Source organism: Apostichopus japonicus, chromosome 13, assembly GCF_037975245.1.
Source record: "Apostichopus japonicus isolate 1M-3 chromosome 13, ASM3797524v1, whole genome shotgun sequence".
Taxonomy (NCBI): Eukaryota; Metazoa; Echinodermata; class Holothuroidea; order Aspidochirotida; family Stichopodidae; genus Apostichopus; species Apostichopus japonicus.
Genome location: NC_092573.1, coordinates 18,239,046 through 18,255,417, shown reverse-complemented (window position 1 = coordinate 18,255,417; position 16,372 = coordinate 18,239,046). Strand labels below are relative to the sequence as shown.

General features: G+C 37.5%; 1 protein-coding gene across 5 annotated transcripts in view; it reads right to left on the bottom strand.

Annotated features, from left to right (window-relative positions):
- Positions 1-591: 591 nt before the first annotated feature.
- LOC139978285 (tubulin polyglutamylase ttll6-like) overlaps positions 592-16,372 on the bottom strand; it is a 34,695-nt gene continuing 18,914 nt past the window's right edge. The window contains exons 14-20 of one of the 5 annotated variants that reach the window (XM_071988345.1): positions 15,529-16,113; positions 13,242-13,373; positions 11,427-11,877; positions 10,284-10,364; positions 9,436-9,559; positions 5,352-5,403; positions 592-4,468 (exon numbers count right to left, since the gene is read on the bottom strand). In XM_071988345.1, coding sequence (XP_071844446.1) covers positions 4,427-4,468; positions 5,352-5,403; positions 9,436-9,559; positions 10,284-10,364; positions 11,427-11,877; positions 13,242-13,373; positions 15,529-16,113 — 1,467 coding nt within the window. In that variant the 3' untranslated portion in view covers positions 592-4,426. The remainder of the gene's footprint in view (positions 4,469-5,351; positions 5,404-9,435; positions 9,560-10,283; positions 10,365-11,426; positions 11,878-13,241; positions 13,374-15,528; positions 16,114-16,372) is intronic. The other 4 variants (XM_071988346.1, XM_071988347.1, XM_071988348.1 and 1 more) reach the window with 4 other exon arrangements.

Here is a 16,372-nt window from a genome sequence, read left to right as displayed (position 1 = left end):
GGTATAGCTCATTCTAACTACTGCTAGCTTCAAATTTAGAATTGACCATCAGGGCCAGGTATAGCTAATTCTAACTACTAATAGCTTCAAATTTAGAACTGACCATCAGGGCCAGGTATAGGTAATTCTAACTACTAATAGCTTCAAATTTAAACCTGACCATCAGGGCCAGGTATAGGTAATTCTAACTACTGCTAGCTTTAAATTTAGAACTGACCATCAGGGCCAGGTATAGCTCATTCTAACTACTGCTAGCTTCAAATTTAGAACTGACCATCAGGGCCTATAGGTATGGTGAGTAGGCCAAATAACACAACACTGCAAGTCTGATGGAAGACAAAAGTACATTTTGTGGGTTTCTTCTTGAAAATTTCACAGTAAAATAACATCTACCAGAAAAATATATATATAGAAAACAGGAAAAGCATCATATCATGCATGCACCAGTGGCAGATCTCATTCTATTCATAATATAACTACCATTATCCCTGAATGACACACTCCTTGACCCATATCATTATGTACCAGTTCCTATTATAACCTCACACATGTTGGCTCCCCTCTCTGCTGGGTCAGAAATTTACTTTTAAATAAAGTAAAATGATGTATGGAATGCAATGTGGTATAACATCTGCACCACATATGGGTTTATCCGTCAGCAGTTTTAAAACTATCACAGAAACATTTTACGTATGCTTGATGGGACAGAATAATACATGAATTTTTGCCATAGCGACATCATGTATCACGTTCGGCCACGACACAGGCAGCTAGCAAACCAACAACGTTACTTGTCCTCCCCACATTCTTACTCTCCTTCCTTCTTCCGGGAGAGGTTTTAGCTAACTTAACATTAATAGGTCTGTTTTTATATTTAATAGGCGTCCCTATCGGCAAATTGAGTGTTCTCCTGAACCTTAAGTTATAGAGGTCCCCGTATTAGGCTCACTGAAAAGGCCAAGTTATATGTTCTGTGAAGTGTTTTATTATTAACCTTGTTTGTCTTTAATTGACTTTAACGGCAGGCCAAATCCAGTGCAGACTGCAGAGGTATTGAAACAAAAGAAATTTTACCCATGAAGAATATTTGATCTTTGTTTTGATGTAACCTTGACTACAGCATAAACTTTGATTCAATACACAAGTCAATCACAAATACAATAGTGGCCTTTTGGGGGTTTACGACCAGAAGAGAACTGGCCTCTGTTATTAGCCAAGTGCAGTCAACGGTATCATACTGTTGTGGCTGACACAGCGCAAGATCCCAGAAAATGTCACCCTGTGGTAAGACACTGGCTAGATTCAAGTTCCTATTATGCTATGTAACCATTCCATTCCTGACAATGCAATAAACACAGTGGTATTACCAGCAACTGAAAACAATATTTATCATGAAAAGTCACAAAAATTATAACGACAGATTGAAAATATTTCAAGTCAATATATCAGTGATCTGTCATAACTTTGTTCCAAATTTTGGCATACAAGTGGCTCACTTCCTCACCACCACACTTCAATTCCCACACTTCAACCCCCCCCCCCACAAATAATATTCCCAATGGTAAAAAGCTATTCAGAGGCAATAAAGGAAAGGTCACTTTACACAAAAATGGAATTCCAGGCTATCGATGGAAAAGAATGGCTTGATTCAAAAGGAAGAAGACACTGGCCATAATTAATCAGCACTTTGGTTTTCTTTATAAATACTGTTACACTGTTGTATATGGTTTCAAAATAATATATGTAAGTATAGGACACACAGTATGGTATATGCTTGTGGTCTGAATTTTCGGTCTGAAATGTAGTCTCTTTTACAATACAATAGCCAATCAGAAGTCACTTTCTTGTAATAAATACAAAGCAAATTTATAATAATTATTTACTGAACTGGCATCATATAATTAGATGGTAAGCTCCCCTTCTTCATCACACACCGTTCTCCCTCCCCCTCCTTCTGTCTTAATCACCACCACACCCCTCCCCTACCCCTCCAAACAAACAATGGTCCTGCTATGTCTCTTCTTAACCTCACTGACCGTTTCTGCTTTAAAATACTCAGTCTCTATTTCTGCATGTATTACACTAAAGTAACTGGTTTTAATAAACTCTACAAACACTAATATTTTCACAAATTTGCTAATTTTTCAAATATGTTAGATACCTTTTTCTTGTTAAGATTAGTAAGATATTTTCACCCATTTTATAATATACACAATAGAACTATTAAAAAATAGAAAGATGGAGACAGAACACTCTTCTTTTTACCAAAAAATGAAGAAGAAAAACAGACTGTCGTATAACTTTTTTATATCTAAGGTAGGCACACACTTCAAAAATTATAATGGCAAGACAAACTTATCTGGAAGAATGTAGAATAATACTTAAAAGAAACAGAAAAAAATATGATTTACAGCATCAAAAAAGTTGTTGATTAAGGGCACTTTGGGTGATATTTTAAGTTAGACTGGTATAGCTCAAATTAAATACAATGTTGTGACTGACGTGTTTGATTGTCTTTCGTTAAATCATTAAAGTAAGGCAGATTTGGTTTCATAGGAATAAGAGTAAAAACCAACAGCAACACCAACCTGAACCCATTGAGGGGTGGTAGCCCCTGCACAGCTTCTGACAAGAAACATATGATATTATTGTGAATTATGAATAATTTATTATTACAACTTACCTTAATGTTAGCTTATAAATTATGATTCCTAAAATATGTTCTTGCAAAAACACATCCTTGAATACAGATTTGAAAATGCTAAAAAAAAAAAAGGAAAAAAAAGGGAAAAAAAATGGCACAAAGATCTATGCAAATATAGGACCCTGTTTAACCTCTGTTAGCCTCAAAGTACATTGAACCATTTAATGGGGGGGGGGGGGATGAAATTAACAAGCAAAGCATTTACACATACAACTTAAAACTAGATTACTGAAGAAAAAAGTGTAGGAGTATTTAATTTAATAATCTCTGAACAAAATATTTGCAGACAAAGTATAAAAGCCATTTTATCAGCCTCACAGAACAAGAATGTACCAACAACAAAAAAAGTAATAAATAAATTGGAATAGAAAAACAGCACACAGTCTTCTAGCTTAAATTCTGTCACTAATTCAACAATTGTTCTACAAATTTTACTATGGATTAGTGGTGCCATTATTAGCACACTATTTGAAAGATATGGCAATAGCAAGGTCACACAGTATTGTAGGGAGGTGAGCCAAATAAAGGGGCTAAAAGATTCCAGACAATATTGTATTCTCTAAAAGACAATGTATAGCAGATATAGTCATCAAGCCTAAAGAGATATTTGTAGTTTCACTTCATAAAATTCAAAGGAAGGTTTAACACTACATTCCAGTCAAAGCTAAAAAGTTTAAAACTGAATAAAACGTTTACTGTTGTGTATGTCCTCAACGGTGTAGCTATCATGGTATATAAGTAGTAATGGTGGGGTGGGTCTTACATCCGATGAAGTTTCGACTTTATAAATGCCTTTTGAAGAATTTTGGTAATCTTACCTTCAACTTGGGGGCAATGGTGATCTTGGCAGGGTTTTTAAATGGAAATTTAGTCAAGGCAGGAATATCTCTGATGGCATAACATTACGATCATTCCTTTTACTACTGTATATCTGATGTTTTTAGGACATTGTTCCTGAATATTGTTGAAACAAACTTAAATGTGTTTGAGAATCCTTTTTCTTGATACTCCTCGAATAAATCCACACTTATATCAAATAATCTGACTATATATCTGAATGTGTCGATATTTGTGATTTGGGTTAAGCATGGAAAAACTGCCGGTTTTAGAATTTCATGAAAGTACAATTAATGCAGTACCTCTAGACCCTGTTCTAGTAGCACCATCATGCCTTCAAGAACAGGATCATTCTTCTTTAACAGTAATTTACATCTCTGAAGATAAGAGGTGACATGAAATTAATCTGGCGGGCCAAATCGTTGCTTTGTTCCCATTGCATGTGCCGCAACACTTTCGTATGTACCTCCTCCTCCTACGACTGAGATGGACGAAAGACATTGAACATAATGTGAGAAAGTAAAAACAAATTAGTTGACAAATGTGGTCAACCTGTTTAATGTTGTCCTATCCTATCACATGTAGGGGAACTAAGTGTAAACTCCTCAAACGATACCCATTTCATGTTTCCCCTCAGCTATGGGCTAACGTTCCGAAGGGCCACATTAATGGTGCTTCTCGCGGGTAGCGTTCCGCCTACCTGTGCGCTAAATGATATAAACCCGTACTGCGACATCCATAATCTCCTTGTACAATGTCTCTCCCTCTCTCAGGTTGGTTAACTTGTTTATGGTTGGTTCATTCATCATCTGAAACTTCAACGATTGCCCTTGTAGTTTGTGCATCTAATATTTCACACATCACGACATTCACGACAGACTCTTATCAGCTCAGCACAACCCCATGGCTCTCTCGTAATTCCAGCTGCTAAAAATAGGAAGAGAAGGAATGAGAAAAGACATTTGTTAGATTGCAAGACTGGATTATTTTCCAGTCTATGCAGTAAGAGGCAGACCTCATGTAAGCTTTAGAAAGACGCTCAAACATAAAGCGGCATGCATCTAGACGTAGTTACCAGTGTGAACATTATACTGTGAAGAGCACTACGGTGCATGTCTGATTCATACAATAATTTACCAAACGTTTAACTGCTTTTTCATTTGGTGTAAAGGATGAGTTGTGAAAGAAATAAAATGTTACAACTTAATAAAATATTCATTAGTCTGGGTGGCAAAAGGCAACTTTTTTGTCGTTAAGGATTATAAGAGCGTGAGGGGGGGGAGGAGGTTGAGATACAGTAGGTGTGATTTAATAGGGGCAATGGGAGTCAGTGAGGGGGGAAGGGGGAGGATTGGAAGGAGGAGCACAGAGGCAAATAAAAAAGTTATATTTACAATTCACATTACAATAGCTTTGAAGAAATTGAAATATTAATGGTACACATGCTATGGTTAAAAAGAATTTTCAAAAGTAATGTGCTAAGAATGATGCAACACACTCTGAGTGAAAAAATACTTAGTCATTTGAAATATGGTCAATGCATACTGTAGAAAACTGGCAAAGTTACAAAGATGTACAGTATCTTCCTCAATCTGCCTATGAAGAAATCCTGCTAGGATAGAAGGTCATGCCATCAAACCTTTACACATTTAACAACTACAGAGCCTTTTCCCAGTAGATAGTAAACAGCATGTTAACACTTTGTTTTGGAAGAGGGTGACAAATGTACACAGTACGGTAGGTGCACACCATTATGGAAGTGGCATTGGCCTACATATGGACATAGATGGAACATTGACTGTGAACCTACCTTCAACCGTACACTGTTAGTAACCCCACGGATCCTTTGGGACTTTGTTGACCTAAGTGAGGAAAGCAAATGGAAACCCTGTTATGATGAATATTGAAAATAAAACAAAAACTGTTAGCAAACTGCTTATCCACTAAAGAGCCTGTGTAAGAGAATGTGTAAAAGTAAGAGACATTTCGATTCTAGCAGGATCTCCTTCAGTGGCTGAATGACCAAACCACCCTCAAGAATTGGTACTATGGTCACAGATCCACAGTCAACACCATGAACCCAGGTTGGAGAACACTTTAACCTTCCCAACCATACCATAAATGACATGTCCATACAGGGGATTGAATCCTTGGGTAGCCGTCCTGACCTAGTACGACTCAGCAGAGAGAGACTGTGGATGCATTGCCTTTGCACCTTTCAACCTCATGGGCTGAACATTCAGGAAGGAAATGACTAACCTTCTTTCTGCCCCCCCCCCCCCTCCCCAACCATCTCCCCCTGTTCTCTCTCTGTCACCCTCTTCTCCTAGCTCTCTTCCACCTTTTTTCTCCACACTTTCGGGTCTTTGAACTTATGCAAGTTTATACCCTACCCTCTTCCCTAAATCATCTCTTTGTCCCTCCACAGTTTATCTCCTACCTCTCCTCTTCCCCTGTTGGTTTCTTTCATCTCTCCATCCCTTGTCTACTAATCCTCTTACATCTATCTCTTTTGTGTTCACCCTGCTCATTTACCTGTCTGTATTCTGTGCATGTATTTGTCCCTTCTAATACTGTAACTTGTCATTCAGCCCCTGAAGAAGATCCTGCTAGGATCCAAACGTCAGGCCCACTTACTTTTACACATGATGAATATTTGTCAAATAAAGCCCCCCCCCCCCCCCCTTCCCACCTCTATAAAAGGGGATAATTGTCATGAAATACCTTGTTTTCTCCTTCCTAAAAACTGTAAATATAGGATGTTTAGGTAATTCAGAGATGCAATTAAGTTTACCTTGAGAAAATATCAAGCAAGTAGTAGTAATCTGGACTGCTCAAATTCGGAAGTAAACTGATTGACCACAAAATCATTTTCATTTTTAATGTTGTGGTCTCACATTAGGATATTCTTTGATGGTTATTCAATCAGCAAATTTTGGTAAATCTGGCATGTAGATTACAATGCTTTGTTGATACATTTTCTCAGTAAAACTAAACAAGGCAGCAATCATTTATACTGTCAAATGTTTGTTGAACAAGTTAGAGTGGTAATTTCACAGCACATAAAGTAGTACTCAGAATTTCATTGCTAACTCAAAATCCACTATTTTCCAATTTCCAGCGGAGGCACCATTCGTTACTAGTCCAAAATTCAACATATACTCTATATGAAGTACCTAAATTTTTTTTACTTTTTTCTTTTCTACTTTTTTGGCCCCAAGAGTTTCACTCATTAAGTAACCATTTAACAAGATAATGAACAGAACAAATCCACACCAATTCTAATATGCTATCACCGTGCCAGTTAAAAGTTGACGTGATGTTTTTATTGGAAAGGATTCGTCCTTTATGGTATTACATAACTGTTATGACAATACCGCAATAAGTAAAGGTAGGATGCTTTAACAAGTTTTATGCAGTGGCGGAGTGTCCATACAGTCAGGGGGGGGGGCGGATGCCCCCCTGACGGACTCTAATGGACTGCTGGCGCCCTTTTCAGCTTTTTACCACTTTTTACTTATTCGGGATTATTGACTTTTTTATTGCGCTCTCATCTACCTATTGACATTTGTCACATTATCTGCAAATTAGCAAGGCCCAGAGAGGGTCATTTCCGGCAACCTAGGAAGTATCTTTACTCAAAAAAATTCTGTACGCTATGCGCCAACCTGTGGTGGTGCTCCGCTTAGTGTCGAAAGCGCCCCTACAGACAATTCTCGCCCCCCGACCAATACCCCTAGCTCCGCCACTCGTTTTATGGTTGAATTTTTTGTGACTTTCCCAGGGTTGCTCATGTATACTTTGTACACTTTGGTTGACTTTTCAAATGCTTCTTTCAAACATTTGTAAAACCAAGTCCAGAGATGTCATCAGGAAGCTTACAAATGGAGGTTCAGAGACCAGAGCTGTGCACCACCCACCATGAGGAGAGAAACAGAAGAGAAGCTTCTTCATCAGAAGTGTGTCTCAAGGGGGTCTGTCAAAGGTCAAGGGGGGGGGTTATATTAGGACTCCCTTATAGGGTCCCAAGAAAGCTTGGCAGTCCACTCAAATATCTATCATCAAGAGTTATTACTTAAATCATTGAATAATGAGCTACCGCAACACATCAACAATGAAAACCAAACATGCTGACAGAAATTGCATCTAAAATGCATGTAAAACACACAAATTATATGACATGCACTACAAACAATACCAAACCGTTACTAAAACACAAAATGGAAGACGACCCTAATGATCAATGAAGTCAAATTATCCTCAAGAATTTCCATAAGCCTTTTCTAAATTTCCAGCCTACAAGTGGCAGGCATTTTATTTGCTCTTCGAAATAATAATGCTTCTATGAGTTAAGAAGAGTGACATGCATGGTCCAGCTTTAATGTCCATGGTCAGTCTGAGGATTTTGCAACTCCTAAATTAACAATGAAATAAATCCCAAATTTTGAAGCAGAGCAACGTTTTAAATCAATAAAATTGTTTTGTTTATAATTCATCATTTTTGCCTTTTATTTTTAATGATATGTTATGAATGTACCCCCCACCTCCCTATTACATCTGCATACATGAATCAGAGGTCTGAAACTCCAGGTGATGTAATCAGAGGCCTCTAAAGCCCCATCGGGCCCAGGGACAATAACATCACTGGGCCCCCTTCTTGCAATTTTTGTTTAGCTTTAACTATATTACAAAAATGATAATACACTATTTTGAATATGATAATGATAAAAAATGATAATGATAAAAAATGATAAATGATAAATGATAAATGATAAAAAATGATAATGATAAAAAATGATAATACACTATTTTGAATATACACAAAAATGATAATACACTATTACAAAAATGATAATACACTATTTTTCCCATACTGTCCCAGGTCCCTTAATTAACCTTGGTCCCCAGGGTCACTGCCCCTTCTCAGACATGTAACAGATGCAATGCACATTGACAGTAACCTACAATGACCTTCACGACACACCATTCTATGCTATGAGATCACTACGCTAGCATGCATTGTGACGTATGATCATTTTGAAGACCTACTGTATGGTATTCATCTTTTACCAAACTCTTCAAGGTCTTATAAATGGGCGACTGGGCGCCAAATCTCACAGATATGTCCGTCATCCAGCTTAAAATACAACAAAACAAAAGTGGGTAAAGGCAAGATGATTACACCAATCTTTGAATGACAAAAGAGTCTTAAAAAAACTATTTTGGTCTTACTTTGTACACCATTGTTTGTTTCAAGCATTTTTCACTAGCATAACTTGTACTCCATTGCTTGTTTCAAGTATTTCTTCTAGCATATTTTGTACTCCATTGCTTGTTTACCTTTTGACCCCAAGTTGTTCACCGGGACAAAAATGTCATAATGCCCCCTTTTTGGGCACTCATTCCTTCTTCCTTAAGTACACTACTAAAATGATAATACAGTATTCTTTATCCCATATTTTCCTGCACCTCGCCCATATTTTCCTGAGATCCCCAATTGATCCTGTTTTCCGGTGCTGTAGTCCCTGACCCTCCCCCCCCCCCCTTTCATATCAGGCCTGGTTCTTCCTTGATGTGAGAACCTCTGTACATCTAATTCTGATAGTCTTAACTTCTTAAGGGTCTGACATTCTCAATGAGTCATGTATGCTCTTAAGGGTTGATATTCTGGTAGGATTGTCAGAGACAAGTAGTTTCTGGTGGCAAGGACAGAATCTGTTTGCCTAATTCACATCAAACGTATTTTCATTCTGTCATGACACGGAATTTCTGAAAATACTGGATATACCCAATAATTTAAAGTTTGACATCTAAATAAAGTAGACTATAAAGTTATTTTAAGTTATTGCAAAGTACTTAAGAGGAATGGAATCGGACGAATTGGGGCAACTTACCTCAGTGGAGAATTATCGGCCCTCTCTCGACTGATGGTTGTCCTTCCAGAAGCGCTGTTCATGTCTGGCCTATGTACTACAGGAGCTGGCCCTGACACAACACTCAGACTAGGTACGTTAGAAGCTGTAGAACAAAAAAATTACTGGAAAAGTTGTAGGTCTTCTACAATATGCTTCGTTCCAAACATGTGTTCATGTCGTGACTTTGATGGTATAACATGGTAAAATGTCACATTATAACAATTGATATCAGCATCATAAATAAGAGTAACATGAATAGATAAATATGCAGACCATTAAATCATCAATAAACATAGATAAAACCCAAACCTTCCCCTCCCCTCACGCCTCCCTCCCCCTTGACTCCAAAACTAAAATATTACTGTGTGATCAAACATGCTAGGATGAGACTTTCACCAGCACACGTCCAGCACATTTTAGAGCACATTTGGGAGAAAATAACCAACTTTGACCAATGGGAATGTATGCCACAATAAATGTTCACAGGAAGGAAAGCAAATTTAAATGTAAGATAGACCGGGTGGTGAACACATTTACGGAACAAATGTAGCAGTGAATCCTCTAGCACAGGGGTTCTCAAAATGCGATCGAAACATTGTACCACCCTGCCAACAAAGTTGACCAACAATTTTGTATTAATCAGCACATGGAGGCATACAAGGCCGGTAGGCTTGAGCACCCTACCAGCCTACCCTGCTTGTTGCGTAATCTAGATTTAGTTTAGAGCATGGTTCTCTCTGGCCCTTTGCTCACACTTCTCTCTCTCTCTCACCTTTATACAAAATTAACAAAGAGCCTGCCCTCCAGAACTACTTGAGAATGCTTACCATGTAATGTGTGAGGCATACTTGGACTAGGACTAATCCTAAGGAGGTTTGGGAAATTTTGACCGGATCCTCCATACGGACCTACGAAAGAGAGAAATACATTTTCAGTCACCTTCTATGAAAACGTAAGTTCCATTACTGCTATTACATATGGACTGGTCAACATTACATGTGTTTAAGATCACAAACTATTGGCATCAAATTGTAGCACGCTAGCAATGGTTAAAAGCTTTTAAGCATATTCACACATTGACAGGTATTGAGGCATGTTCAATCACTGACATGAGTCTCCATGATTATTAAATATATATGAAACAAAGCTAAATCGTTGTTGGAAGTTTGAAAATGAGTGGATATTACTTTATTTTCTCCCATATGTTTATAGTATACATTATTGGGAAGTGGAGGAGGGAGGGGGGGCCCACAATTGTAAGGCATTGTGAAATATAGTTATGTAACATACACCAAATTCATACCCACCCAGCCCCCCCCCCCCTTCTACTGTAAGGATCCATTTAACTTTTGCTAGCTGCACCTCTATCTGTTTAAGTTGTAATAGTGCTACTGGAGTCACAATCACCTAGTTGAAATAGTCCATTCTCAGTGTGATTAAGATGTCAAAACAGGAATTTAACTATGATCAATGTAATGTGCGATTCACCTAACAGCAGCTCAAATGATAATATTCCATATTACTGTCCATCTAATACGTTCAATCTGCCAAAAGCAGGACACACAATTCCCCTAAATCAACTTTAACTTCATATTTGCTAATATGTACCCAACACTCCTCCCATTAACCTGACTACAACTTCTAGAATTCCGTTGACCAGACACAAATGTCATAACTTGCAGTGCATAAATACAGACAAAATACGTAATTTTCATTTTGCTTAATTCATCTTAATTGACTAGCAAAAGACATTGTCAGTCCTACAGGGGATGATATTAAGGTCCAACCACACCAGCATTTACATCTACCCATACTCATAGATATTTTAGCCTCTTGACACCTGTCGTCATTGCCAATGTGTGTTTTTTCCTTAGTGTGGTGAAAGGGAAATTTCTGCTTGGTCGAGGTCGGGTAAAGGTTAATACTGCCCTCAATTTTTAAATTTTTTCTCTTCAAAATATTTCCCTTACCATACTCCCTTCTGTTATCAAGAGCAGTAGCATCAGTGTACATTCTTCTAGCCGGTGCGCTTCCGATACAGAGGTGACTATCACTGCCTCTCCAGTCGCTGTGAGCATTGGCGTTCAGATTCAAGTTCATATAGGAGTTTGACCTGTTTCCGACTGTCAGAGAGGGCCCGCTGTTCCGTTTATCGTTGTTCTCTAGCATGGTGGTGATGCTTCGCCAGTCCCCAGTGGTGCTCTGGTCGTATCGGACGTCCCTCTGCGATGAGAACCCTTTGCGAGGCATCAATCTCTGGCGCTGTATCAGATTACTGGAGGTGGTCCCCGCTGACCCTGTGTAATACTCCTGGGGGTTGCTGCCAAATTTCATCCCCCTGGAAGATTGGAACGGTCCATGCGCTGCGACTCCCGTGTTGCCATTCGGAGGATGCGGGTACACTCTGTTCGAGGTAGTTGCCTACAGGATGCAAAGAGAGTTTTACAACACTGAATCATTCTTTACTGGGTAAAATCTGATCTGATCTTTCCCATATAATTAGTCCATTTGTGTATAAAATTATGAAATCTGAAGAAACATTAGCAATTATTTTAATATGAACATTTTTCTAATGTCATTAGTCCGACCCTGCAGGAAATATGACAATCTTGACCAATCGATTGACTGGAAATTACGGGACTTTTTTTACATAGTTTACAATGGGATATATATATATGCTTTTCATAGAATCTGAAATATGTCATACTGCAAAAATTATGAGAACCTATTTGAATTGAAAGGGCAAAGTGATGACAAGAATTGACAAAATCAACTTCGCCCACAACACTCACAATTGTAGAGAGAAATATGTTCTTATGAAAACTTTAGACGACAGATTGCCAAACCAGAAAAGGAAGAATAACATTGACATGGCATGAGAAGTAATTGACACTGAAAAGTTAGAACAAGGAAGTGTACTGTGCGATATGTTTAATACAAATTTAACTGAAATGAAATCTTTCGAAATTATTAAGTAAATAAATAATGGAAAATGTTAAACAAACTTGAATAACATCGTAGTCAAACAATAAAAAACTAAAAAAACAGATAAAAAAAAACACATGCCTTCTTTACTTAAAGTAATTATGCAACTGGCTAGTAACTATTCTTCAATGTTTGTTTGTTTTGAGAATTTGGTACAGGATTTGCTTGATGTTGTATATATATACATTTGTTGTGACATGTAAGAGTCTTTTTGAATCTTGTGAGAGGTTATAATGTTGATCAATGTCAATAGCTACTTTTAATTTATGACAGCATTGTTATGTGTGTATGAATTTTAACAATGAGTAAACCTTGTTGGTCTAACTGGCAAAATTAAAAAAAAAAAAGAATAAAGATCTTGATACATTCATATGAAGGCATACAAAGTTATGGCAATATAAAGCATTACATGAAAACAAATCATCTTAAAGCCATTTGACAAAGAAAGTACTTTAAAGCTGTATGTATATATTGAACTTGAATTCTACCAGGATTTGTATTAATTTTGTTTGGAATGATATTTGTGATTCTGCCTGCCAAAACATTGTTGAGGCAAAGGCACAGATCTTCCCTTAGCTCGTTGGCATCCAATGTGGATCAAACAATTTTCTGAGGCACGTCATATTAAACAATTTACATTTACAAGAGAATCATTTCTTGTGTAGGTTTCCACTATGAAGTAAATTACTAACAGGTTGTATAAGGATGAGTTAGTCACAATTTAAAATGCTCTTTTGATATTATGTTTTGAGAAAGCAAACAACAACCTGCTATTTCTGATATAAATTTAATGGCTTCACCTTTATAATAATTTGTTGGTTAGTGGAATCTTTCCTGAAAGCTTTGCTGTTAATTGTAGATGAGCCGAGTGAGGTGGATTCAAGAAAGTTGACTTCACTGTTTGTGGCTGAAGTTATCTGCATGCCCCTAATCTGTTAGATGGATTAATCATTAGGAATTATAACTGAGTCGGAAAATGGGGTTAATGTTAAACACAACTTGATGCGAAAATGAAATAGAAACCAATAAAAACCAATCATCAAAATGACGATAAAAAATGTCTCTGATAAATGATGCAAGATTTAATATACGATAAAGCCTTGGCACAAATATTAAAAGCTCATTGCATTATATGTTATTGAAAGAACAGGTTATATTTTGTCTTACTTGTGCAGATTAGTATTTTGCAAAAAGCATTTGTTAACTTTATTTCAGTACAATTGGTTAGTACAATTAACACTGGGTGTAATAAGTGTGATTGTCAATAATAATTACATGCAAGAAACAATATTAATATAATATGTTAATATTAACAGTTTCGAGGAAGCAATTAACCTTGCGCAAGATCGTAAAACGTGGCGGAGGTTAATCACTGAGCATGTCGAATAGACGAGACTCAACTTACTACTACTACTAAGAAACAATAGACTGCTTTATGAGTACAATTGGTTACACAGTACAGGTTCAAGGGAAAAACTAAGTGCCTTATCATTACAGGTGGTTAATAGCAATATGTCATGCACTGTTTTTCAAGTATCAATGAACTGCCAATAGTTAATTAACCTACAAGTTAAACATGGGAAGATAAACTTGTTTCTCATTCGAGAGAATTTGGACAAAACTGAAGGAAATGAAAAGAAGGTCAATGTTAATGTTAAATCTCAGAAATAAGCCACTGAATTATATGTGTATCATGGAATTGTCTAACAAAGAACCATGCAGAGAAGTCCATGAGTATATTTTTGTATGATGAGTGAAGTTGGCATGTTTTTGCTAATTTCATGCGCAAGACAACAGGCGAACAAAACTGAACAAGGTTCTTGAACTTGACAAGTGGAAGTACAGTATACAGCAAAGACCAGAAAATGTGTGAACATTGCAGAAAATATTAAACATGTCCAAGAACAAATGAAGGAGGCACGAACACTGTGGATGAAAGGAAACCTCAAAGAGAGAGTTTCGATCCGGGACTGACGACACAGGTAAATAAATGTCGTCCACAGAACAGCAACGCCTGACAAGCGGCTTTAAAGAAATTGTAAGAAAGATTGAAGCTGAAATATTTCATGTTAAAGCATTCATGATGAACTGAACATCACTCAGTGAAAGGTGAATGAAGAACAACCAGACAAATTACTCCGATAAACGAAGAACTGAAATGGTTTGATAGGAACATAGCAGGAATGCACCTAGATTTAGTTTAAGTTCAAACCCAAGGGTTGTGTTTATTGCGAGAAAACAAAAGAGGTTTGAACAATGCTGATGGAGGAAAAATTAATGAGGAAAAAGTTAATGAGAACTTCAGAAGTGGCTCAATGATTTAACAAGATCGTAATCAATAGATCATGCTGTCTATAGAATGACAATGATAAAATGGCCGGCCTTAAAGAACTTTTAACAAAGGAAGAAAGCTGAAATATTTCATGTAACAGCATTTATGAACTGAATAGGAATTGCTCAGAGGATAGAAAGAAATGAAGACCAGCAAGAATAACTCCGATATGACTCTCTTACGAAGCACGAACTTTACAAAACTGTTTATAAACTGGAAAGACTGCTGACAGGGAAAAGAACATGGTCTGATGCATGAAATTATGAGTGATGGAGCTTGACCCAAAGATGGACATGAAACAAACAGAATACTCTCCTTGCTGTTTACTTGGTGTTAAAAAAAGAAAAGAAGAATAATAACAAATGCAATATGCAACACAACAAGCAGATTGAGCCATTCTAATAGAGGAATGCTCAAAACTGAAAAAATAGTAAACATAGGAAACAGCAACAGGCACCATAATCAAAGTTGGGGAATAACCTTATTAACCAAACACAAAAAGAGGGGGAAAAAAAAGAAGAAAAACAAGAACCAATGTAAACTAACAGCCAATAACAAAAGGAAACAAACTTAACCGTGAAAAAAGCATAGTATTATTCCCTTGATAAAAAGTACAACAAAATCATGAACAAATGTAAACAACGCTTTCAAAACAAGAAGATGGGAAAACATTGACGACATGATTTAGAGAAAATGGGAGCAAAACTGTGGCTGGGTTCATCAGGACGCACGGTTCTGGTTACGTCTATAACTACCTTCACGGACAATGGTTGGTTCTCATTCTTGATTTCTGTTGAGTTCCTCTGTCTCTCAGTGGGATTTTTTCCTGAACTTAAGCTGCTGCAGCAAACATCCACCATTCTAGAAGCCCCCTTGGTGAGTAAATACTGGTGCAGTCCCTCGCACTCCTCCGTACTTTTAGATTTCCTGTTGGGGGTCCAGTTTTTGATCGCTTCCACGGTCAGTATGCTATTCGTGGTCGGTTGGGCGTTGCCTTGTTTCCGATTGACGATATTCATCCAGGTGTTTCTCTTAGAGGGACTTTCCGATCTCCCCGTACCGGGACTATCTTGCTGTCTCTTGGGGCTTTGAGACGTCATATGGTACATGGGATATCTCTGGTTCTCTCCTTTGTCATTGATTATTTGACAGTGAGCATCGCAAGCGTGACCGTCCACATCTTGGGACTGGGATTTTTGACGGTGATTATTCGATTTTGATTTATCCCTTGCGTTTTGCAGGGGTGGAGCTTGCAAGTGGAGGTAACCACTGTTCTGGCTGAAGGACTGATTGCGGAAGTTAGAGGAGGTGTATACTCGAGGGTAACGTCTAAAGGAATACTAGGGAATAGAGGAAAACAAACACAGAAAGGAAAGTGGAAGAGATAATAGCAAAGAGGGACAGGAAAGGGGTTGAGTTATACAGATTGCTGGAAGTAAGAAAACAAGAGCATAAGAATGAAGAAAGTTACAAACGAGGAAGGGAAAGTGAGGGATAGATCAAGGCTCAAGACATTTGTGGTTATCTGTCTTCACATAATGCTATTTGTAGGATAGTTAAAAGTAATCATACTCACAAATACATAATTGTCCCCTGTAA